At 30.4% G+C, this 22232-nt stretch overlaps 5 protein-coding genes across 13 annotated transcripts; 3 read left to right on the top strand and 2 right to left on the bottom strand.

Moving 5' to 3' along the window:
• Positions 1 to 314: 314 nt before the first annotated feature.
• On the bottom strand, positions 315 to 4537 carry LOC117159851 (uncharacterized protein C2orf42 homolog). Of its 4 annotated transcripts, XM_076624856.1 has the most exons (8): positions 4065 to 4537; positions 3568 to 3612; positions 3224 to 3463; positions 2821 to 3144; positions 2523 to 2742; positions 2241 to 2446; positions 1245 to 2160; positions 316 to 1133 (listed from the first exon to the last, which is right to left on the bottom strand). In XM_076624856.1, the coding sequence occupies exons 3-8, from the start codon at positions 3308 to 3310 to the stop codon at positions 964 to 966; spliced, it is 1923 nt and encodes a 640-aa protein (XP_076480971.1). In that variant the 5' UTR covers positions 3311 to 3463; positions 3568 to 3612; positions 4065 to 4537; the 3' UTR covers positions 316 to 963. The 4 variants fall into 4 exon arrangements, with proteins under 4 accessions (XP_033195904.1, XP_076480971.1, XP_033195908.1 ...); XM_033340013.2 differs by lacking the exon at positions 4065 to 4537 and adding an exon at positions 3863 to 4011 and having other exon boundaries at positions 315 to 1133; positions 3224 to 3612; XM_033340017.2 differs by having other exon boundaries at positions 3224 to 3612; positions 4055 to 4537.
• A 222-nt stretch (positions 4538 to 4759) lies between these two features.
• On the top strand, positions 4760 to 12124 carry LOC117159854 (2-aminoethanethiol dioxygenase). 2 transcript variants are annotated; one of them, XM_076624880.1, is made up of 4 exons: positions 4762 to 4993; positions 5217 to 5553; positions 10958 to 11210; positions 11508 to 12124. In XM_076624880.1, exons 2-4 carry the CDS (start codon positions 5254 to 5256, stop codon positions 11513 to 11515), a joined length of 561 nt encoding a protein of 186 aa, XP_076480995.1. In that variant the 5' UTR covers positions 4762 to 4993; positions 5217 to 5253; the 3' UTR covers positions 11516 to 12124. The 2 variants fall into 2 exon arrangements, with proteins under 2 accessions (XP_033195916.1, XP_076480995.1); XM_033340025.2 differs by lacking the exon at positions 11508 to 12124 and having other exon boundaries at positions 4760 to 4993; positions 10958 to 11475.
• Positions 12125 to 12465: 341 nt separating this feature from the next.
• LOC117159853 (E3 ubiquitin-protein ligase MARCHF5) lies at positions 12466 to 16262 on the bottom strand. Of its 5 annotated transcripts, none has more exons than XM_033340022.2 (7): positions 16142 to 16262; positions 14868 to 15096; positions 14436 to 14598; positions 14138 to 14346; positions 13669 to 13987; positions 13447 to 13612; positions 12466 to 13365 (listed from the first exon to the last, which is right to left on the bottom strand). In XM_033340022.2, exons 2-7 carry the CDS (start codon positions 15046 to 15048, stop codon positions 13207 to 13209), a joined length of 1197 nt encoding a protein of 398 aa, XP_033195913.1. In that variant the 5' UTR covers positions 15049 to 15096; positions 16142 to 16262; the 3' UTR covers positions 12466 to 13206. The 5 variants fall into 5 exon arrangements, with proteins under 5 accessions (XP_033195913.1, XP_076480979.1, XP_033195910.1 ...); XM_076624864.1 differs by having other exon boundaries at positions 16117 to 16243; XM_033340019.2 differs by lacking the exon at positions 16142 to 16262 and adding an exon at positions 15710 to 15965.
• Positions 16263 to 17021: 759 nt separating this feature from the next.
• On the top strand, positions 17022 to 19661 carry LOC117159856 (DGAT1/2-independent enzyme synthesizing storage lipids). The gene is made up of 6 exons (XM_033340026.2): positions 17022 to 17428; positions 17727 to 17862; positions 17933 to 18027; positions 18139 to 18500; positions 18586 to 18789; positions 18908 to 19661. The coding sequence occupies exons 1-6, from the start codon at positions 17380 to 17382 to the stop codon at positions 19013 to 19015; spliced, it is 954 nt and encodes a 317-aa protein (XP_033195917.1). The 5' UTR covers positions 17022 to 17379; the 3' UTR covers positions 19016 to 19661.
• A 501-nt stretch (positions 19662 to 20162) lies between these two features.
• Positions 20163 to 22113, top strand: Fkbp12 (peptidyl-prolyl cis-trans isomerase Fkbp12). The gene is made up of 4 exons (XM_033340012.2): positions 20163 to 20402; positions 20728 to 20775; positions 20970 to 21156; positions 21511 to 22113. Exons 1-4 carry the CDS (start codon positions 20366 to 20368, stop codon positions 21566 to 21568), a joined length of 330 nt encoding a protein of 109 aa, XP_033195903.1. The 5' UTR covers positions 20163 to 20365; the 3' UTR covers positions 21569 to 22113.
• Positions 22114 to 22232: the final 119 nt, after the last annotated feature.

Below are 22232 nucleotides of genomic sequence, written 5' to 3'. Positions count from 1 at the left end.
GAAGATATATGCTACACTGCAAACTACAATTACTTAAAATTTTGTTATTAAAACATTTTTATATTATGTTTTTTAATAACAATTGTTACATGTATATATTAACATATAAAAACAGACTTAAGACAGTTCTACGTTTCAAAGTACTATGAGAATATTTTTGTTATATAATCATATAAATTATATTGTATTGTATATGTTTAATGAAACTCTATAGTTATTTAAAATTTAAAGGACATATTGAAGAAAAAAACTGTAACTACAAATATTTTAGATACATAATTTATTTTAAGATTCAAACAAAGAAAGTTTCGTTAAATTATGTAAATACATTTTGGCTCTTACATAACAGCATTCGATCTAAAGTATATATTTACAATATATCACATTCTTATACAATAATAATTTAGCACACTGTTGACAATAATAATAACATAATCTTTGCTATATTTACGTCCAATAAATTAATTAACAAATATATTGTATCATGTATTCATTCAATGCACAGAAGATACTGATTTTGCAATACGATATAATATAATCATTTTCCATATCATGAAAATATGAATCATTTATTCTATAAGAAATCTTTATTTCTCTAATGTTTACCTTTATAAAAGGATACAATAAAATAAGATCAGTCTTTAATTCTTTAAAATTAATTTAGAAACTATTTCCAAACAAAAATTGCTTACAGGTTCTTTAATCACATTTAATCACATGTAAAGTAATAAAAAAGTGTACTGTGATGGAATCACATTGTTTAAAGCATTTTTTTCATTGCCATCTTTTAACAAAAATTTTATATACTAAATTATTTAATATTCAAAATATAGCAAATTACTTATGAAATGATTTTCAATTTGTTTTTGTCCAGTGATAACATTTTCTCAAAAGATCTTGTATCTTATTTGATCAATAATAGGAAAGTGAAAATTTGATAATATAAATATAAATATACAAAATTTAATAATTTTTTAGTAGAGCTATTTTCCTCCATCTATGGTTTGTCTCATTTTTTACATGACCAAATTCAAATCTAATTCTAAGTTCACCAATTTTTGATATTGGTAAAATATCTGGTATCCATTCTATCAAAAATGGTGTTGGTTCAACTTGATTTGGAGAAGTATTTCCTATAAAGTAAAATGAAATATTTTTTTATGATGCTAATAGATAATTAATATTTTTTTAAACATTTAGTAATTTGTAAACTATATTTTTTTATACATATATTTAATACTTACCAACTTTCAAATACGTTTTTAATTCTAAGGGTTTAATTAATGCGTTATTATTGGTTTTTTTGTATCGGTCTATTTCCGTTTCTTCTCTTTTATACAATTCATATGTACCATCCGCGTTTTGAACAAAACTTCTTGTGATTTCCAAAGGTATTAGAGGTGTCTCAAAAATACTTTTGACATGTAAAATATTAGTAATTTGCCACGTATATTTGGTAAATGTACCTAACGGTACACCGTCTTTTCTAACAAATGCCGTTGTTGAATTTGGCAAACGTTTCTTTTTGCCACCACATGATATCCTTTCTCGTAAACAATCAAAAAATATTTGTGGTACATGAAATACTAAGGGATCTGGTTTTCCATCAAATTGAAAATGCATAGTTTGATTTATTCTTTCTGTTATTGATGCAAGCCATTTGATGAAAGGTAAATTTATATTAGCTTCGTCCAAATCTTCGCAAGGATTTTGATACTTCTTAACAATATGTAATTTTGTTTTAGCTTTTCTTGGTTCTATTGAACTTAAATTATTCAGACTTGTGGTGTTTGTGCTTGTTGGTTTGTCATCTCTTTTTCGCTTTGTTGAAATTGGCTGTGTTATACTATTACTTTCCGTATTTGATATACTGCCAGTATCATATTGTATTAACATGTTTTTATCTACTATTTTTACACCAGTAGTATTTGAAACAGTATTAGTATCAATTATTTTCATGTTATTTACATCTAAAATAGCATTTGTATCAAGAACTTTCAATGTTCCAGTATTTAATATCTTTATATTATCATTTAATATATATTGGCTATTATTAAGCACATTATATTTAGAATCCATGCTTGTCTGATCATCCATTATCTTAACGGTATTTCCACCAAGTTGTACACCATTTTCATTAATTACTTCTAAATTATTCACCTAAATTTCAAAACAATTTTAATACTTTAATTCGTCTTCCTATGTTATATAAGCAAGCAAGTAATGTAATAAAATCTTACTTGTGATACCATATTATTATCTTCTAATAAGGTACGATCACATTCTACTCCAATATTTTCAACAATACTATGTGGTAGAATTGTAGACTCTAAATTCATTGAATCCAAATCTAATCTATTTCCATCTAAGCTCTGAACTGTTAAAGTATCATCTCGAAATATTAAAAGATGTGTATCTGTATCATCCGTTGTTAAACCATCAAGATCTATTTTAGATATAGTTTGTAATATAAATATCTTGTTATACTAAGTTCAGACTATGAATAATAGAAATCTTCTTACCAATGCCTACTATTTTATCTTGTTCATCATTTTGTAACACTGTTGTTAGTGGTTTCGATACACTTAAATCATTCTGATCTAAGTTAATATAATAACTAAATTCTTCTGATAATTTTGTATCGCTAGCAAATGCACAAATACAAGCATAAAAATGTACACAACGCTTATTCTGAGAAGACTGCGCTACATCTGGTTTGTCTCCTGTTGTTTTCCCTATGCCCTAAATTAATTATTGGTACTGTGAATAATATTCTTAGTTATAAATAATACAAGTTTAACTTGTTTTACTGATACTTACTTTAAATGTGGAACAAGAACAAAAATAACGATGTTCAATTCTATCTTTCAATTTTGTAACAAAGAGAGAAAAATGAAGGTACCCTAATGGATGTTTTGGTGAAGCTTTGCATTTGACTGCCATTATATTTTTGGATACTCGTTGTACTAAAGGTCCTGAAGTTTCAGTAGCAAGTAACCAAATTTCTTGTTTCATTTCATTATTTACATTTAAAGATGATAGAATAGAGTTCCTTAAAGTTAATGGCTGTGCCTCTGCATAGCATCTTAAGGCAGCCTGTATATGTTGACATGCAGAGACAGGCGTATCGGACGAATTCTTTTCCTATAAGAGAAGGGCATTAAAGTTTTATTAATATTAAACTAACTATTATTATTAACAATTATATTATTTTGAAACTTACATGACATTTAAGAACACTAGTATCAAAACTTCTTTCACAACTATCAACAAAACATAATGCAGTGGATTGTGAAATTAGTGTTATCATTTCATTAGAAATTGTGGCATTTATCAGTGGTAATTGAACAAATCCACGATAATCTGGGCCTTTATCACGTACTCTAACAGAAAAAACTTGAGCAGTTGTGCCCGTAATAAGCTTACATGCTTCTGTTGATAGTTTCCTTTTTTCACCAGGTTCCTTAAATACAGCATCACAATATTTGTTTTTACAACACAAACCACGAGATCCATTATAAGTTCCACATTTTGGGCATTTACGAATTCCACGTAATGTAGCTTTACCTAAGTCAGATAGTAACTTCCTCAAACGCTCCTCATTAGACATAGCTAAAAAATGTTATATTTGATTAGTAATATATAGAATCACCTTATCAAATAATAAAATATATTTTCAGAATAGGTTTGGTTATTTAATTTTAGATATTATTTTGTTGAAATGCTATATTGTTGTAATTTTTAATAATAATATCAATTGTTATATAAATATAATGTGAATTAGATCTGTTTTTGAGCTTCATATTTATATATTCTAAAAATACTGTTATAAACACTTGACATTATGATTGTTAATACAAACCTCTATAATATACAATATGCAGAGATAATTGAATAAAAGAAATAAATAGCATTTATATTTTTAGATTATGAAAAGCTAATTAAAAAAATATTAAATTAAGGGAACATTTTTACCAAACACTCAAGCTCTGTTTTACATGACACATTTTGCTAATTCTAATTGGTACAGAAATTAAAGGCATTAAACTTTTACCTGCTCCTACCTTTTACAACAGAATTAATGTTTATAATAGGAGAAAAATGTTATGTACTAATAATTATAGTATAGAAAATTTTGCTTCCGATAGTAAATAAATAAAGCTCATCTCAATGCTAAATTACTAGCATTTACGATAGAGGGCATTACTCTCTCTACAACATTAACCCAAATTCACAGAATCAAATAATTTTCCAATTATTCTTAATTCGTAACATTACTATAAAATAAAAATAGTTCATATTTATTAAAATGTTGTAATATTTGTTATGTCGTACAAACTTAAATTATTTATAATAATTGCAAAACTTTATTATTTTTCTGATAATTAAAATATTCTCACACTTTCATCTTTCTATTATTTCATTAAATATATGCGTAGATATAATTAAAAAACACCATTCCTCCTAAAATTATATCTCAGAAAACATTTTTATAGCTATGTTTTTTTAAACAATTGAAAGTTATATTTTCTTTATTTATTTATTTATTGCGGTAAAAAATTAGTTAACTACATATTTTATTCAAATATTCAAATAAATTTTTATATATTAATATTCATTCGTATTATCTCTGATATTACACATTCAATGTAAAAACAAAGTAAAAAAATCATTTAAGTAGTGCTTTAAACTTCGGAACTTCACTCATATTCATGTTTACAATGTCATCTGTATTGGTATTAAGTCACATAGCCATGTTTAGCAAAATTTTGTATCAAACGTAAAGCATCTGTAGGGACCAGTTTAATTAAAGAATAATCAGTTAATAACGTGTATTATTCTTTAAAAAGTGGTAGAGACGTATTAATTGAAAAACTATAGAACATATGATAAAACATAAAAATACACAATTTATTTAACTTGTAAATATGAAACAACTTTTAACAACATCGACTAACCTAATTTAACGAAGTTTTAAAAGAAGAGATTGAACGTAAGTAATATTTGTGTGCAAAAATTGAATGGCATTTACTAAAATATTTACTTGATTTAAGCGCTTGGCATGTTTTTTTTGTAGTAAACTTTCAATGTTAGAATTATTAAGGTTACGCGTTACTAATTTTTAACAAAATCTTGAAATTACATTTTATATCTATATTTATATCTTAAGATTTTTTAAGTGTGTTACTGATATATTAATATGATTTGTACAAAAGGTGAATTCATAGAAATTGTGCTATAAAGTAAATAAATATGACAGCTGCAATTAAAACATTATGGAAGCAAGCATTAAATACGTTTGAAGAACGGAGTAATGTCGGATTTAAGCTTTGTCAAAAGAACTTTGACAAATTGCGGTACTTGATGAACAAGATTACAGCCGAAGACGTAAATTTAAATAAACAGATCCTGGATTTTATTCAAGTACAGCATGCTCCGATGTGGGTAATTGATATATTTGAAAATAAAGACTTTGCTATTTCAATTTTTATATTGAAACATGGATTTACAATGCCAATACATGATCATCCTGGAATGCATGGGTTTTTAAAGGTATGATGTAAATATAATTTTAGTCATATATATTGTATCATAATCAATAATATATATTATTAATAATTATATATATATATGTCGGAGATGAAAGAACACCGGAGCCTTTGGAATTTTGGATAATCCCGCAACATTGTAACCTAGAGTCTACTATAGCTGTAATTGAACAATTGTAGTTATTCAATCCGATTGTAATTGTTCAAGAGTTGTGATAATGAGCTTGGGCTCGAGGCGACAGTCAGTCGCCGAACGTAGCCGCGGTCACGGGATGAACGCTTTGTCTAACAAAGGTTTTTCTTTTTTTTTTTTATTTTTTTTTTGTTGAAATTACAATCAATTCTCGCGTTGAGAATTTTCAGTAATTTTTCTGGCGTGGCGCAGTGACATGGCTGTTTATTTACAATAAGTTAATACTTATTATAGATAGGTATAATTTATAAGTATTATAAGTAAGTGTATATGCTTAATTTGGATAACTAAATGAATCTAGCGTTTAGGTCTAGCGGGTAGTGCCTCTTCAGCCTACGAATCTGGTCCGTCGTGTCAAGTAGTCCAGTGATTAGGGGGTTTCGGTGTTTGTACTGACTGTGGGTATCTTGAGGTCGCGATGGATGGTTTCGTTGGTAACATACCAAGGTGCGTCTATTAAGGATCTTAGCGTTTTCGATTGGAAGTGTTGTAGTATTTCGATGTTGGAGTTACTTGCTGTTCCCCATAGTTGGATTCCGTAGGTCCAGACAGGTTTTATTACGGTCTTGTAGAGGGTAATTTTATTCTGTATGTTTAGTTTGGAGCGTCGGCCCGTGAGCCAATAGAGTTTTTTTAGTTTGTCCTTTAGTTGCTTTGTTTTATCTGAGATGTGTTTCTTCCACGTTAGTCTCCTGTCCAGGGTCATGCCCAGGTATCGGACTGAGTCCCTGCTAGGAACTGTTGCATTGTTGATGGTGACCTGGGGGCAGGTTTGTTTTCGGAGCGTGAAGGTTACATGTGAGGATTTCTTTTCGTTGATTTTGAAGCCCCATTTGTGAAACCACTTTTCCATGGAGTCGAGACTTCGCTGGAGAGTGGATGAGGCTATTACCGGGTCTGCATGGGTAGCTAATAGCGCTGTGTTGTCTGCAAATGTCGCTATTGTTATATCGTTTGATATAGGTAGGTCGGCAGTGTAGATGGAGTACAGTAGGGGTCCGAGGACACTACCTAGGGGTATGCCGGCTTCTATTGGGAATGTTGCGGAAGTGGTGTCTAGGCATTTAACCATGAATTGTCTATTGGTTAGGTAGGAATTTAGGATGGAGTAGTAGGAGCGAGGTAGGATCTTTTTAAGCTTGTATAGTAGCCCTTCATGCCATACTTTGTCGAATGCCTGTTGGATGTCTAGGAATACCGCTGAGCAATATTTTTTATTTTCAAGGGTTTGGCTGATCATGTGGGTTATGCGGTGGATTTGCTCTACTGTTGAATGATGTTTTCGGAAGCCGAATTGGTGATCTGGGAGTGTTTTCAAGTTCTCTAGGATTGAAAGGAGTCGGTTCGTGAGCATCTTCTCGAATAGTTTGGACAGGGTAGGTAAAAGACTGATTGGGCGATAGGAGCTGGTTTCGTATATCGATTTACCTGGTTTAGGGATGAGGGTAATCAATGAGATTTTCCAGGCCTTAGGATAGTGTTCCAGGCGAAGGATAGCATTAAAAATCGATGTGATGAGTGCTATCCCTTTTATGGGAAGTTCCTTGATTGCTTTATTGCCTATTAGGTCGTGTCCTGCTGCTTTCTTGGGGTTTAGGCGACTGATTGTTTCTATAGTCTCTGCAGAGGTGAAGGGTTCGATAGGAGGGGACATTTGGAAGGGGGTGTGCAAGTATTCAGTAACGTCCGCGGCGGCTTTGGGGGAATGGGGTTTGAATACTTTTGACAAGTATTTAGCAAACAGGTCGGCTTTTTCTATAGGGCTTCGCGCCCATCCACCTTGCGGACGGCGGATAGGTGGGATTATTTGTGGGGGGCGTGTGAGTTTCCTGGAGGCCTTCCATAGTGAGTAGTTGGAGTCGGCTGTGGGGGATAAGCTGGCTTATTTATGGAAACAGTCGTTTTTATAATTTTTTAAGGTTTTGGATAGCTTTCTAGTTGCGTTGTTTAGTTTGCGTTTGTCATCCGGTGTTCTATGGGTCTGCCATACTCTTCTTAGTCTACGTTTTTCTGCTATATTTTTTTAGTATGTATTGGGGATATTCTTGTTTGCTGTTAGATGGCTTTGTCGGTGTGGAGAGGCGGATTGCGTTTATTATGCTCGTGTTTAAGTATTCCGTGGCTGCTTCAATTTCTTCCTTTGTTTTTAGTGGAGTTAAGGCTGAAGTTGAGTGTGTAAAGACTTCTCTAAAGAGCTGCCAGTTGGTGTGTTGGTTGTGAATGGAGCCATTAGGTGTATTCTCGATGATTGTTGAACTGACTGTTGCTATCACGGGAGAATGATCAGAGGAGAGATCAGCCGAGGAGTTGATCTGGACGTGTCTTGATGAGATATTTTTAGTTACGAAGAAGTCGAGAAGGTCGGGTATTTTGTTGGTGTCAGTGGGCCAGTATGTGGGTTCGTATGTGGTGAGGTAGTTGAAGTTGTTGTTTATTATGCTGTTTAAGAGGTTTTTGCCTCTTGCTGTGACCAGTCTGCTGCCCCATTGGATGTGCTTGGCGTTATAGTCTCCTCCAGCTATGAATCTATTGCCCAGGGTGTCTAGGAAGTTATCAAAGTCTTCTTTGGCGATGGAGTGTCTGGGGGGGGGGGCAGTATACTGCTGAGGTGGTGATTGTGCCATGACAGTCTTCTATTGCTACGTTTGTTGCTTGGAGGTAGTCTTTCTGGAATGATGGAAGTTCGTAGTGCTTAATACTTGCTTTGATTATTATTCCGGTGCCACCGTGGGCCTTTCTGCTGGGGTGTTGGGTATGGTAAAATTTGTAACCATTTATTTTCAGGTAGTTCTTGTCGGTGAAGCGGGTTTCCGATACGAGCATTACGTCGATTTGCTGGTGTTTTAGGAAGAGTTCTAGTTCAAGTTTGTGTTGCGCTAGACCGTTGGCGTTCCAAAGTGCTATGCGCCTTGGTTTTATTTTGCGTCGGGGCATATTAATTTATCCACGATGAGTGTTAGTAGCGATAGCAAGTTATTTATTTGCTCTGATTGTTTCTCTATTAGCTTTTCAAGCCTAGAGAAGTTGTCTGTGTTAGGTGGGTTGGGGACACTGTTTTGGGGAAGATTCCTTTGGCTATTCGGGTTATTTTGGATGCCTTGTACTGCTTGGGCATAGGAGGTTGAGGTGGTGATGAATTTGGTAGGACTGGGTGTTTGGTTGGTTGAGGGGGTTGGGGTAGTCGTGAATTTCGGCGGGCTGGGTGTTTAGTTGGATACCTCTTTTGCTCTGAGTTTAGGGTATCTGTTTGTGTATAGTGTTTTATAGGCTGAGCAGCCTTTGTAGTTGGCAGGATGGTCCCCTTGACAGTGGATGCATTTCGCTGGGGTTTCCGGTGATTTGGCGCACTGGTCAGTGGAGTGAGTGCCTGCACATTTAACGCAGCGGAAAGTATGGTTGCAGTATTTCTACGTATGACTGTACCTTTGGCACCTTTTGCATTGCACTATTTCTTTTTTCACAAGCGGTGGTTCGAATTTTACTATCGCGTTCATTAGGCGACTGATATTGTAGATTTCCTTATTGTTCGGCTTTTGTTTTATGTCTAGGAAGAATAAGGATAACGGGTCTTTCGAGACTCTATGCCTTATATTACTTACGTTGATGACTTCGTGGCCGAGTTTTGAGAGTTCGTGTTTGAGTTCGTCTATGTCTGCTGAGTGGTGGATGTTTCGTAGGACCACCCGGAAGGGCCTTTCCTGTTTGAGTTGGTAGGTGTGGAAGTTGGCGTTCAGGGTCCTAAGTATCTTGGTGAGTTTTCTGTAAGCTTCTGAGTTCGTCGGCAGTATTTTTACTTTATTGTTATTTATCTTTAGGTTATAATCCTCCTTGGAGATATCTCTCTCTAAGGACTTGATCATTGTCTGTATGTCGATGACGTCGTCCACAAATATTGGTGGGGGAGGGGGGATTCTCTGTGAGTGTTGGTTTGGTGGCGGTTCTACGATTTCCATGGCGTCGTTTGAGGATTCCAATACGGCGAATCTGTTGTGAGTGTTTATTTGTATTGTTGTTTCTATTTTCCGTTTCTTGGTAGTATTAGCGTCGTTAGTGTGGAGAGTTCTGCTACACTTCTGCCACGGGGGAGGTAGCGCGGGGTAGTTGCGAGTCTGCTCCGGAAAGCCTGGTCGCGATTGCTGGGCCATCATCCAGCTAGTTAATTCGGAATGAATAACTAGTCGTGAGGCTATGAGGCTAGTATTCGGGTTGGGGTTAGGTGCGTGGGATTTTTTCTCCCTAAAGGGTAGGGGACACTTGGCTGTGTCCACTTTCGACGGTTGGGCGACACGTGTTGTTTTCGGACTACGCTGGGCACTAGAGACACGTCTGCACGCTTCGGCACTCCACAGCGAACTGTCTAACAAAGGTATGGAGTAATTCTATAGCTCTCCTTAAAAGAAATATTCGTGGCGACACGCGACAGTAAACATTCCAACGGTTTCTGTCCCGTGGCTCGCCACACGCAGACCCTATTCTTCGAGTAAGATGATTGCCAGATGTCGATGCGTCTCCGCAATGCATGTTCGGCTAGCTCGAGGGCCCGTTATAAATCTTAAGATTTAGCCAACTAAAGTCCTTCAAACGGACAAACAGTCTTTGTCTCAACTACGGGAAAATACGGGAGACCTGTTTTTCAACGAGCGGCGTCTCCCACTAGCAACTTTCCCTCGAGGGCGGCTAGCATCTTTTTCTAACCACCGATATGGAGATTGACCAATTAGCAGCAACGCTAATTTCCCTTACTTTCTGAACGAAGGCTTTTCTCGACGAATCCGATGATCTCGTGTCCTTAGACACACCCCAATATAGTTTTCCTCTGTGGCATCATCGGGACGGGAAAGGCATTCTCGCTCGCGATCTCATTTGATGAAAAGAGTAACCCTTTACGATCAGTGAATATTACGCATCCGACTTAGATTTTGTGAGTACGTTCATCTATCATCCCGTCGACCGCGGATTCGTTATTGAACCTAGGATCATTGTCATTAGTTTCTCGAGTACCTAACTACCACGGTTACTTGTCCGGCTCTATAATAATCGTATTTGCACTAGTCAATGTCTTCTCTATTGCATAACGGCAACGTGTAACCCAAACGAAGATTCGTTTCACGCCCCTAACCCTAATTCTAATGTAAACCCGACATATATATATTAATTTTTGATTTTATTTTAAAACTATATAGGATTAAAATCTTTACTATACTTTAAAATGTAGGTAATCAGTGGTGTAGTCGAAGTAAACAATTATACTCTGAAGCCAAATGAGGATCATACAATCAGATTAAACAAAGAAGTAATGGCATATAGACATAAACAAATATCATTACACAGCAATTCACCCGCTTGTACTCTTACACCAAGAGACAAAAATTTACATGAAATTACATGTATTGAAGGACCCGCTGCATTTTTGGATATACTTAGTCCTCCATATGATGTAGATGATTCTGGAAAAGGTTTGAGACCATGTACGTTTTTTAAAACTGTTAGTAGTTCAAAGCTATGTACAGATTCAGATATAGTGGAAGAAGTTAAATTGGTGGTTATTGAAGGTCCACCAGATTTCTATTCTGGAAGCCTTAAATACACAGGACCACCTTTAATGTGACCTGAAGTATCAAAAAATATTTCTTGTTCTGTTTGTTAAAAAGTTTTGCATTTTATTGAATTGATTTACATTTATAATTATATTACAAATTTTTAAGAATATTTAAATTCTAATTGAATGTATAATATTGGTGTTTAATTCTTGTACCTTTTTGCAGATATATAAGTTTATGAATACATATATATTGATTAGATAAGCTCCATATATAAAAATGATATAAAAATTTTATATTTTATAATATTAGTTTATATTGGATATAGTTTATCTTTATTTATTACGGATTTTGGACTGAAATTGGATATAATTTGTAATCTGTGACTCTTTGCATTTTTATTGATTTTTTGTATACAAAAATGTTATTTGTATAAAAATCACGAATGTGAAATGATTACATTATATTTACTATTTCGTTGATACATAGAATAAGGATGTAAACAAAGAATGTATTATAATACACTTTACATGTAATGCATGATAAACAAAGGCATATGATAATTATTGAATAAAAACAAAAATTTTAATTGTATAAAAAATATATACTTACTTATATTACATAATATTTAAGAAATAGGTTTATCACATCTATTGTAAAAAGATATGCATTGTATTTTGATGTATATGTTATAATCCTTTTAGTTTAACTGTCTACATAGTTCTTACAGACCAAGAAGTTCAATCTTTTCAAGATAATTAATATTTCTAAAATATATACTATATTGTACTTAAACAATACAAATTTACAAATAGCTTAATAATAAATATATTTATATATCATACAGTCTTTCTTAAAATATTCCTCTGATTCCCGAGTTTTTATTATATATTTATTCTATTTTATTAATGGTGATGATTATTTTTTCATAAACGAATATATCTTTTGTCGTTTCAAAAAGGGCCACAATTTTATATGTAAAAAATTGTAAATTTAAATATTTAACTTATTGTATAAATATACTTTTTAATTTGTTTTGAATGAATATTTAAAACATAATGACAGTAAAAACTTAAATATTAATTATACGAATATAATTTAGCTGGAGAACTTACAAAATTATAAGTGATAAGTTAGTTAATTTATTGGTTATTTATATTTATCAAGGTATAAAAAAACACGGTTTATTGATTTAAATTGATATTTACTAATTTCTTATATCTACAGCAAATAAAGCATTTACATAAAATAAACTTGTATTTCAAAACTTTTTTATTTTATATATATTAATATAGTCAATACCTAATCCAAGACTTATCTATCATTGAAATAAATTTCTTTTCTAAAGACTGTATCTCTTTTTACACTCATAATCAAAATGTAAATAACTCCTAAAAACATACCATGTCTATTTTTGTCAGAGCACAAAAAACTCGTGCTGTGTTAGCTTCATAAAATATAGTTTTTATCATTAATAAACTACAGATTTGCTATTTTCTTCCTGCGTGATTCTTTCGTACAAAGGAAAACTGAATTGTAGTAAGGACATTAACATATCTCAATTCTTATTTTGTACGTAAGGAAGGATGAGTCGATATTAGTATAACTTCACTGATAATTAAATTTAAGAGATGTAACATTCCCATTTTCTTTCAATTAAATGTTCATCCTTAGATAGATAATAACTTACTAATTATATTTATGTATATGATAATTTCCCTTTATTATTTTTGTATGTATGTGTATATATAACTTACGTATTTGTTAGACTTGATTAAAGTACCCACAAACTTATATTATTACATAAAAGTAATATACTGGACATCTGTTTTCATGATAAAAGTATATTATGAGGTTTAGTTTTTTTTTAACTGAGATGTCGTTTGATAGTGTATTGTTCCAAGAATCTCTTGCATGTATCTATTTAACTTGTCTGGTTAGTTTCAGAATTTTGTTGTCTTCTATATAATGAAATATTACTCTCTGTATAATCCATTATACGACGTTGACATTGTCTTACATATTGTTGCTGTTTATGGTATATCTTGAATGCACCCTTTACTGTTATAAATGCTATACCTCCCTGCAGAAATGCATACATTTCATAAAAATCTAAGACAATTATTTAACTAATAATAAATATATTTAATGTATGTATACATACAAGCAATGTTCTTTGAAAATTAGAATGTATGCTTTCAAAAAATATTTTGCCACATATGCTGGCAATGCTAGGTAATAAAAGCGCACCACAAAGAATACGAGTTGCTGACATTGGATCACTCATAGGTGGTAGATCGTCAGATTGTACTCTGTCAGCACTTGAACAACTAAAATAATATGAATGTGAAACATATGATATAATTACTTCATATTTTGTACATACCTACTAGGCAAGAAATGCCTCAAAATAGGAACCTTATATGCATGTCGCCTTAAAAGATTAAGTGCTTGATCTTCCCATCTGAGCATTTTTCCCAAAACTAACATTATTGGAATAGTTGGCAAACCAACCAATAATACCAAAGGATCAGCTTGTTCCATTATAGCTAGACCATCCTTGTGACCAACTACTTGCATTACGGTTACTGCTCCATATGTTACAGCTGTCCAGTATACAGATGCAGCAACTATACTAGCTGCAATAAATGGGCAAATTCGAAAAACCATACCATCAATAGTATCCAGTACAACTACTAACGGCCCTGTAATAAATATATCACATTTAACACACATATTGCAATATACATATATTTATAGTATATTTCTTTATAGCAATTGTAACAGCTATATTTTAATAATAAATCTATCTGAACTTGTTTTAAAATATATGTATAAATATTAAAATAACTAACCCATATTTGGATATACAATGATGTATTCTGTATTACACTGTGGACATGCTACATGTGCACCTGCATGTCCTTTTTGTTTTTCATCAACCCATCTCTGAATACATCCTTGATGTACCCATTTTGTTGTACCACGACAATGACATGGTTTTACCCATAAAGCAGTTGCATCATCTTCATCCGTTGCAAAGCATACCCAGCAATATCTTTTGCTGAATTAAACAAAAATGTTTTGTTAAGAAGCATGTATTGAAATTTTATCTTTTATGTATAAAATTATAATATATATTAATATACATACTCATCTTCTGTATTTGCTATTGATGTATTAATGTTTGATTGGTCTGGGGAAGATGCACCATCAATCATATCGTTCGGTTGGGCAATGTTTACAGATTCTGACAACACAATAGGTACTGGTTCCTCATTTGATAAAATCGCTGGAGGTTGAGCATCAGATATTTCTTTAATCAAGTTTAATTAATTAGTTAATTAATTAGTCTTGCATTTTAATACATAATATAAGTAATATTAATGTATAACAATTTTCTGGAATGAATTGTATTTGACAATGGTTCAATTTTAAATATTAACTCATTCAGTTTCTTTGTATATGCATTGCAACATTTCTACAAGTTGTAAAATTATATAAATATATACTATTAGTAAAAAAAAGTTATTATTAGTACATATATGATCTTTACAATTTTAGCATTTATTAATATGATCTTACCATTATTTGATTCATTAGTTTGTCTTTCTGGCCTTAGATTTGTGCTAAATCTTCTTAATGTTTCTTCTATACTTGAAAGACGACCAATATTAGGCCGTGTGGTAATACTAGATTCTATACGTACTATCCTACCAGGCGAATCAAGTCCATAGAATATGTGCGGCAAATTGTTATCTGACATTTTGTCTTAATAAAATAAGATTTTCAATATTGCATTACTGTATTATACCTAAAAAAAGAATGTTATTATTTACACAAAACATAATGTTTATCAATTTATTCGACAATTCAAACATATGTAATTATATGACAATGTCAATGAAGTTATGAAACACATACAAATATTATACAAAAATAAATTATACAAAAAATTGTAGAATCATAAGTAATTACTACACTGATACAATTTGTTTTCTATTTAAAGGACATTTACCTTTTCAGACATTTTTTATTTAGAACATTATATATTCTTATTTCTATGACAAAGCGACGAAAATAAATTTCAAAAATATATCGGAATAGTACAGCTATGTAAGTCTTTCTTTTACTAATCGAGTTTTACTATTTTATCAAATGAAATTGATACTATTTAGTTTAAAAAAATGTTGATACATTGCAAAATCATTTTATTAACTATTGACACGTCGTAGTGAAGTTGATCGTCCATTGGTTCGTTACGCATCGTTACAAATTAGAATAATAATTCTATCATAACAAACTTTATCAAGGAAATATTTCTAATAAAATATAGATTGTACAAGAGATTGACACACAGAATTGACATCATATGTTAGCAATGATGCAATATGCACATTAATAAAATCGAAAATAATAATCTCTACCTGAAGCAACATTCATAAACAATTCACTGTTACACATTTACAACGAAATGACGAGACCATAGACATTTTCTTTTTAAAATACAATATAAAATAAACACGGAGTGTACAGAAATAATTTAGTTACGTTGTAATCTTCGTTAATATCTTGCAAGTCTAAAGAAAAAATCTAAATGTGTCCAAATTCACTTTATAAATGAATTTATTTCGTTTTTCAGTCTTATAGGCAACGATTAAAAGTTACGTGAAATTGCTCCTTATAGTGACGATATATATAAGTATATATTAATGCGAAAATTCGCCAATGAAATATGCCGCCAAACTTCATGCCAATATCAAACTTCTTTTTCTATGGTTGCTTAACTATTTTGCCCAATTTTTCAAACGAATTTATTTGTTAAAATTTGTACCTGTTACAATAATGTAAATATTTACAATTATATAATTCACTTCGATCTTCTAGACATCAATCTTGCTCTTGTTTAAAATTCGTGATTTATATTGTTCCTCTCTGATATTGTCTTCTATATTTTCTTCAATTTTCAGCGCCATCTTCAGAATGATCATGTATATTGTTACAAACTGATTACTTATTTATTTGTGTTTATTAATGTAGATACATTGTAAAAATTGTTTTAACTTGTTTATACTTAACTGTAATATTGATTAAGATTTATATGTAAAGTTGTACATAATTATGTCATTTGACCGCAAAAAAATTTAATTAAAATAATTCAAATTATAATTCGTTATTGGTAACGAACTATATCATTTAGATGGCATATTATTAATTACTATTGGATTGTGAATCTTTATACAAATCCAAATTTGTATGAGTATAACTATATGAATGGAACCTAAATAAAGACCTGCTTTGCATATCTGGAATACCTTTGCATATTATGTACTTTCTGTATATTTTTAACAAGTTTTAATAAAAATCATAATGGTTTAAACATATCATAAGTTAAAGAATAAATAACAAATAAATAACAAATAAATAACAAATATTTAAATATACATATATATGAGGTATATCGATATTTAAATATATGGTAATGTTAGAAATGAAATATTATTTCCACTGTATGTAATTGTTAAAAGCTTTAATACAATAAGAGGTGTTTAGTATGTATATCCGTAAATTGAGAACAATGTACATGAAGTTAGCTGGTAACAACCTGACATTATACGAATGTATATAGTTAACTAACATACATGTATTATGTACAATGTATGTACATATATACCATATATGTACTAATACGTACATATTGTTAACTATCTATTTATTGAATTTGTAATTGTTTACCTTCACTATTTAACAAGAAAATTAATTCTTAAATTTGAACAAACAACATGCATAATTTTTATAAGATTGTAGAAAGAATAGTTAAAATTATTTATAAATTATGCAAACTGCAATAAATGTTCTGTGAAAATGCATTACGTGAACAATCCATATTAAAATATTTATGAATGATACTAACAATTAAGAACAAGTCATTTAGGAATATAAATGAGTAGTGTGAGGAAAACGAGAGCAAAATTTGCAGACTGTTGTTTAATATATTGCCAACAGTGAATAGAATATGTGGATATTTGATAAAGAAGTATCAGATTTTTTATAATTATAGATTTACTATTGTTTTTGTTTTTCCCGTAATCTAAACATGTTTTCCGTAATATTTAACCTACAGAAAATTTTAGAAGATACTATAGGTAAAAGTGTAATTCTATATACATATACATATATAATTATATGTATAATATAATTTGCATATAAGTATAAAACACTGACATTAATAATTTGCAAATGAAAGTATTATAAGCATGTTTAAATAATTGAGATTTTGTCAGTGATAGTATATTTAACTTACCAGTATCTTAGAGGAAGATTATAAATCTTTCGTAAATTTTGTATATTATTAGTTATATTTACTTTTTATTTACATATTATATTAAATGAAAATTTTGCGTGAAAATCATACGCGATAAATAATTTATTTATTCTTTTTAGTTGAATATATCGACGTGGACTTTACATTATGGTTGTGGCTTTTGATGCCACTTTTGTTAACATTTTTACTTCCACTTCTGATTGGGATATTATTATATTTAACTGCACTAATATTGTATATATATAAGTTACACAGGTAGGTTGTTATTAGTTTGAGCATATATTTGTGATAAATTTTATATAATCTAAATATTTTATTTTCATAGAGTTAGATTAAGAAATGCATATGAAACAGACTGGAGAAATGCTGCACGCAATGTAGTAGCTGCAGTTTGGGATGCCCATGGCTGGATTTGGTATGGTATGTTACATATGAAATTAATTAAGTATAGTAATCATTTTTATAAAATGAATTACATAATATAATTTTTGTGAAGTACAAAACTTGAAATTTTATATGTATTTTTTATAGGATATGAAGTAGTTGGACTTCAAAATATACCACAAAATGAACCAGTACTTTTTGTATACTATCATGGAGCTATACCTGTAGACCTTTATTACTTTATATCTAAAATATTACTTTTAAATTCGAAGCTAATTCATACAGTAGCAGATAGATTTCTTTTCAAATGCCCCGGGTGGTCTATAATTTCTGATGTATTAAAAGTAATACCTGGTACAATCCAAACATGTTCTACTATTTTGAAAGAAGGTAATATGCTTGCAATCTCACCTGGTGGTGTATATGAAGCTCAGTTTGGAGATTCTTATTACCAATTAATGTGGAAAAAGCGAGTGGGTTTTGCAAAGGTTGCATTGGATGCTAAAGTGGTATTATATTATTATTATTATGTTATTATATTATACTTTCCTTTTATATTTGTACAAGTTTTAAATATTAATATTTTTGTGACAGTGCATAATACCTTTATTTACGAAGAATATTAGAGAAGCATTTAGAACGATAAGTTGGGGTAGGAGAATGTGGTTGAGAATATATGCTGCCACCAGATTTCCTTTTGTGCCTATCTATGGTGGTTTTCCTGTAAAGTTGACAACATATGTTGGTAAACCAATTCTGTATGATGGGAATCTAACACCAGAAGAATTACAAATGAAGGTAATGAAAATAAATGTTCAAATATTTTTTAGAGCTATTATAGTTTAAATAAAATAAAAAGTCATAATATACATACGTGAAAAGTTAGATACTATAGATTTACTATTTCTGTTCTCAGGTTGCTGATGCACTCAACAATTTAATAAATCAACATCAAAGAATACCAGGAAGTATATCATTAGCTTTGTTAGAAAGAATATATGTTGCAGAGAAAGAAGAATCATAAGTTTTAGCATTTACTCAAGTATTATAACATTGCATCTTACATATGAGATAGAAGAATGTTTGAAGATGTTATACTATTTTGGACTATTTATACTTTTAATTTATGGTGCTGATTATTTAATAATTCTTAGTAATGATAAATTCCATTAAATTTAAGGTTAATTTTGCCACTATGTAATTGTACTTATTTTTGAAGTTTTGTATTTAGTTTTGAAGAACTTATTTTTGTCTTTCCAATTGTTACATAAATATTTTATATATTTTATCTTGATTCATTGTTGATATGAAAGTATAAATTAACAAATTTATTCAGATTTCAATACATTTTTTTATATGTATATCGATTGTTTCTATATTTATACGTATTTTTTATATACATATATATATATATAGATATAAATGATATTACTATTCTCTACACGTAGCTGAAACCAGTCTTTAATTTTTTCTCAAGTATTATTGATATATTTTTATTGCAATTAGAACTCTTAATGTAAGCGATTTGTAAATATTTTTTCTGTTATAAGAATTTGCTGTGCAACTAAGCTCTGAATAATTCCATATAATATTGTACGAGTACTTATATTCATTCTCTTATTTACTATCTTTGTACACGAAAAATAAAGGACATTAGAGTTCTACATTTATTCAGTACAAATTACTTAATCATAATGTTATTTTAGAATAATTAACTTTTTTATTTTTTTCTTCAAAATATGACTAGTTTAAGAATTTATAATTCGAATATATAAATAAATATCATTTATTCCAATTACGTAAATTATATACAGACTGCGGATTTCTATTCATATGAAATTCATATTTTTGAGAATATAATTAAAAATGCAGAAGGTATAAAAGAAGGTAGTGCCTACTAATTATTACAGAAGCTACTATATTTTGAATATTTCATACATTTTTTCATATTATGTGCATTTCGTGCAATTTTACACTTTCAAATTTCTTATGAATGCATAAAAATTTGCAGTCTAATTATATAGCTCTTTCATACAACATATTAAGTATAAAAATCAAGGAAACAATATTTATTTCAAATTTTGCGGAATCGGAAATATTCATATCGATCGTAGTATGTTAACCGGAAGATCTGAAATGCAGCGAACCTAACGGCGGCATTTCCAGTTAAAATTTCTTTCCTGAGGGTATCTTCAGTCTTCAGTTACCTTGTTATATTCATCGAACGGCATTGGATCTAGCATCGTTTTTTGCACCCACGAGAATCACATTTATGTGAATTCTGTTTAGCAATACGAGCTGCCCGGTCTTGTATAACAAAATTTACTTATTTCTTCGTTAGGAATCCGATTTCTGTGACATAAAATACATAGCCATGGGCGTGGATGTAGAAGTTCTTTCTCCTGGAGATGGTAATTATTCTGTACACGATATTCTGCGATCTTTCATTTTTCTTTTTCGATTTGCTGTTTCTTTCTTTTCGAGTCACACCTCGTGTTTTTTTTCCTGTTCAACTTCGACTAAATTCCATTAATTCTATTGTGATTAAAATATGCCGGAAAGTTTAGTCGGTGAGATTTATTTACAACCTGAAAATCTATGAAAACCATGCTTTGGCGATGGTCCGTTCCAAATAAGGCGATTTCGATCTTTATTCAATACGTTTAGTATTGTATGAAATTTTAGTACTTTGTACTTTTCATTTATAATGCGACCATTCTTGTAATGTCTGTGCAGGCCAGACATATCCGAAAACCGGACAGACCGTAGTTGTTCATTATACAGGTAAATATTTTTCAAGTCATTCATATTAAATTGTATACATTGATAATAGGATTTAAAAATAAAAAATAATTTTTAATGTGACAATTATTACTGTTATTAAATCACATTATTCATTTTGATGAAGTAAAATATTACTGTTTATAATTTACAGTACTTTGAATTTTGTGAAATTTTAATTATTAAATGTATAATAGGTACCCTTGACAATGGAAAAAAATTTGACTCCAGTAGGGACCGTGGAGTGCCATTTAAGTTCAAAATCGGTAAAGGTGAAGTTATTAAAGGCTGGGACCAAGGAGTTGCTCAAATGTGTGTTGGAGAACGTGCTAGGTTAACTTGTTCACCAGATTTTGCCTATGGTAGCCGAGGACATCCTGGAGTATATCCTTTAATATAAGATAAACATTTGTAGTATTATTAATGTTAGAGATAAATCTAAGGAAAAAGCATAAAACCAAATTTTATAATTATTAAATTTTAAAACTATTCATAATTAAAAAAAATTATTGTAAATTCTTATATTTTGCACAATATTTGCATATTATGAGTAACTGAAATTAATACATTAAAGTAACGCCATTATTACTAAATAACTATTTTTTTAATTACTATTGTTATTATTTGAATTTTGTTTTTAATAGTAGAATATAGGAATGGAGGAAGAATGGGGCATAAATAGTTAATCTTAATAATTATATGAATAATATTGTGATGTTATCCTTGACATAGACACACTATTCCTCCAAATGCTGTCCTTATCTTTGATGTGGAATTATTGAAGGTGGAGCCTTGAAGAATTTTCCAGAGTGTATCAAATTGACTGCACACATCGGAACCACAGATAATTAAACGCTTCAAATTACATTATGTTAAGTAGTCATTGCATGAGTGGTATGTCTTACATACTAACCTTAATTTGATTGCTCATAAAAACAAAAACAAAAAAATAACATCGAGACTTTAATTCTGTTTCACACTATTGCACAATTATATACACTACAGATTACAATTGTACAGAAATCATTAATGACCAATTAACGTGGGATATCAGAACATGTTTCTCACATTTTTACGTCATAATAATATTAAAGTTTACATTGCTCGTTTTGAGGCTGATAGCATTCCTATTATAAGAAATTGAATTAAATAAATCTTGAAGCATTCAACATGTAATCCAACATCTGTGTTCATTCCAATTACTTAGTACTTGGTAAATAATCATCTGGGTATTTTGTACAAAATCTTTCAATGATCCAAAAGAAAATAATTGTATTGGTAATGTAATAGTATGAACCTTTACACAAAAAAATTCAATAAAAAAAATTGTCTTGTCTTCAAGTATATGAATATATTTATTAGCCCACAGTTAATATTTACCTATTACAATTTAAATTTTATGTTTATATATACATATATCATTTTGAATAACCTTAATTTGTTTTGAATATTTCAACTTC

Source organism: Bombus vancouverensis, chromosome 2 (genome assembly GCF_051014615.1).
Source record: "Bombus vancouverensis nearcticus chromosome 2, iyBomVanc1_principal, whole genome shotgun sequence".
Lineage (NCBI taxonomy): Eukaryota > Metazoa > Arthropoda > Insecta > Hymenoptera > Apidae > Bombus > Bombus vancouverensis.
This window is presented reverse-complemented; position numbering and strand designations above follow the sequence as displayed.

Coding starts and splice junctions, on each gene's coding strand:
- LOC117159851 (XM_033340013.2), bottom strand. CDS start 3,914: ATGCTATTTATTTCTTTTATTCAATTATCTCTGCATATTGTATATTAT. Junction 3,613..3,862: donor GCATATTGTATATTATAGAG/GTTTGTATTAAC, acceptor AACATTTTTTAG/CTATGTCTAATGAGGAGCGT. Junction 2,743..2,820: donor GTTCTTGTTCCACATTTAAA/GTAAGTATCAGT, acceptor TAATTAATTTAG/GGCATAGGGAAAACAACAGG.
- LOC117159856 (XM_033340026.2), top strand. CDS start 17,380: ATGTTTTCCGTAATATTTAACCTACAGAAAATTTTAGAAGATACTATA. Junction 17,429..17,726: donor AATTTTAGAAGATACTATAG/GTAAAAGTGTAA, acceptor TATTCTTTTTAG/TTGAATATATCGACGTGGAC. Junction 18,790..18,907: donor CAGAAGAATTACAAATGAAG/GTAATGAAAATA, acceptor TTCTGTTCTCAG/GTTGCTGATGCACTCAACAA.
- Fkbp12 (XM_033340012.2), top strand. CDS start 20,366: ATGGGCGTGGATGTAGAAGTTCTTTCTCCTGGAGATG. Junction 20,403..20,727: donor AGTTCTTTCTCCTGGAGATG/GTAATTATTCTG, acceptor ATGTCTGTGCAG/GCCAGACATATCCGAAAACC. Junction 20,776..20,969: donor CGTAGTTGTTCATTATACAG/GTAAATATTTTT, acceptor AATGTATAATAG/GTACCCTTGACAATGGAAAA.
- LOC117159854 (XM_033340025.2), top strand. CDS start 5,254: ATGACAGCTGCAATTAAAACATTATGGAAGCAAGCATTAAATACGTTT. Junction 5,554..10,957: donor GAATGCATGGGTTTTTAAAG/GTATGATGTAAA, acceptor TTTAAAATGTAG/GTAATCAGTGGTGTAGTCGA.
- LOC117159853 (XM_033340022.2), bottom strand. CDS start 15,048: ATGTCAGATAACAATTTGCCGCACATATTCTATGGACTTGATTCGCCT. Junction 14,599..14,867: donor AACTAATGAATCAAATAATG/GTAAGATCATAT, acceptor ACTTGATTAAAG/AAATATCTGATGCTCAACCT. Junction 13,988..14,137: donor CATTGTATATCCAAATATGG/GTTAGTTATTTT, acceptor TATTTATTACAG/GGCCGTTAGTAGTTGTACTG.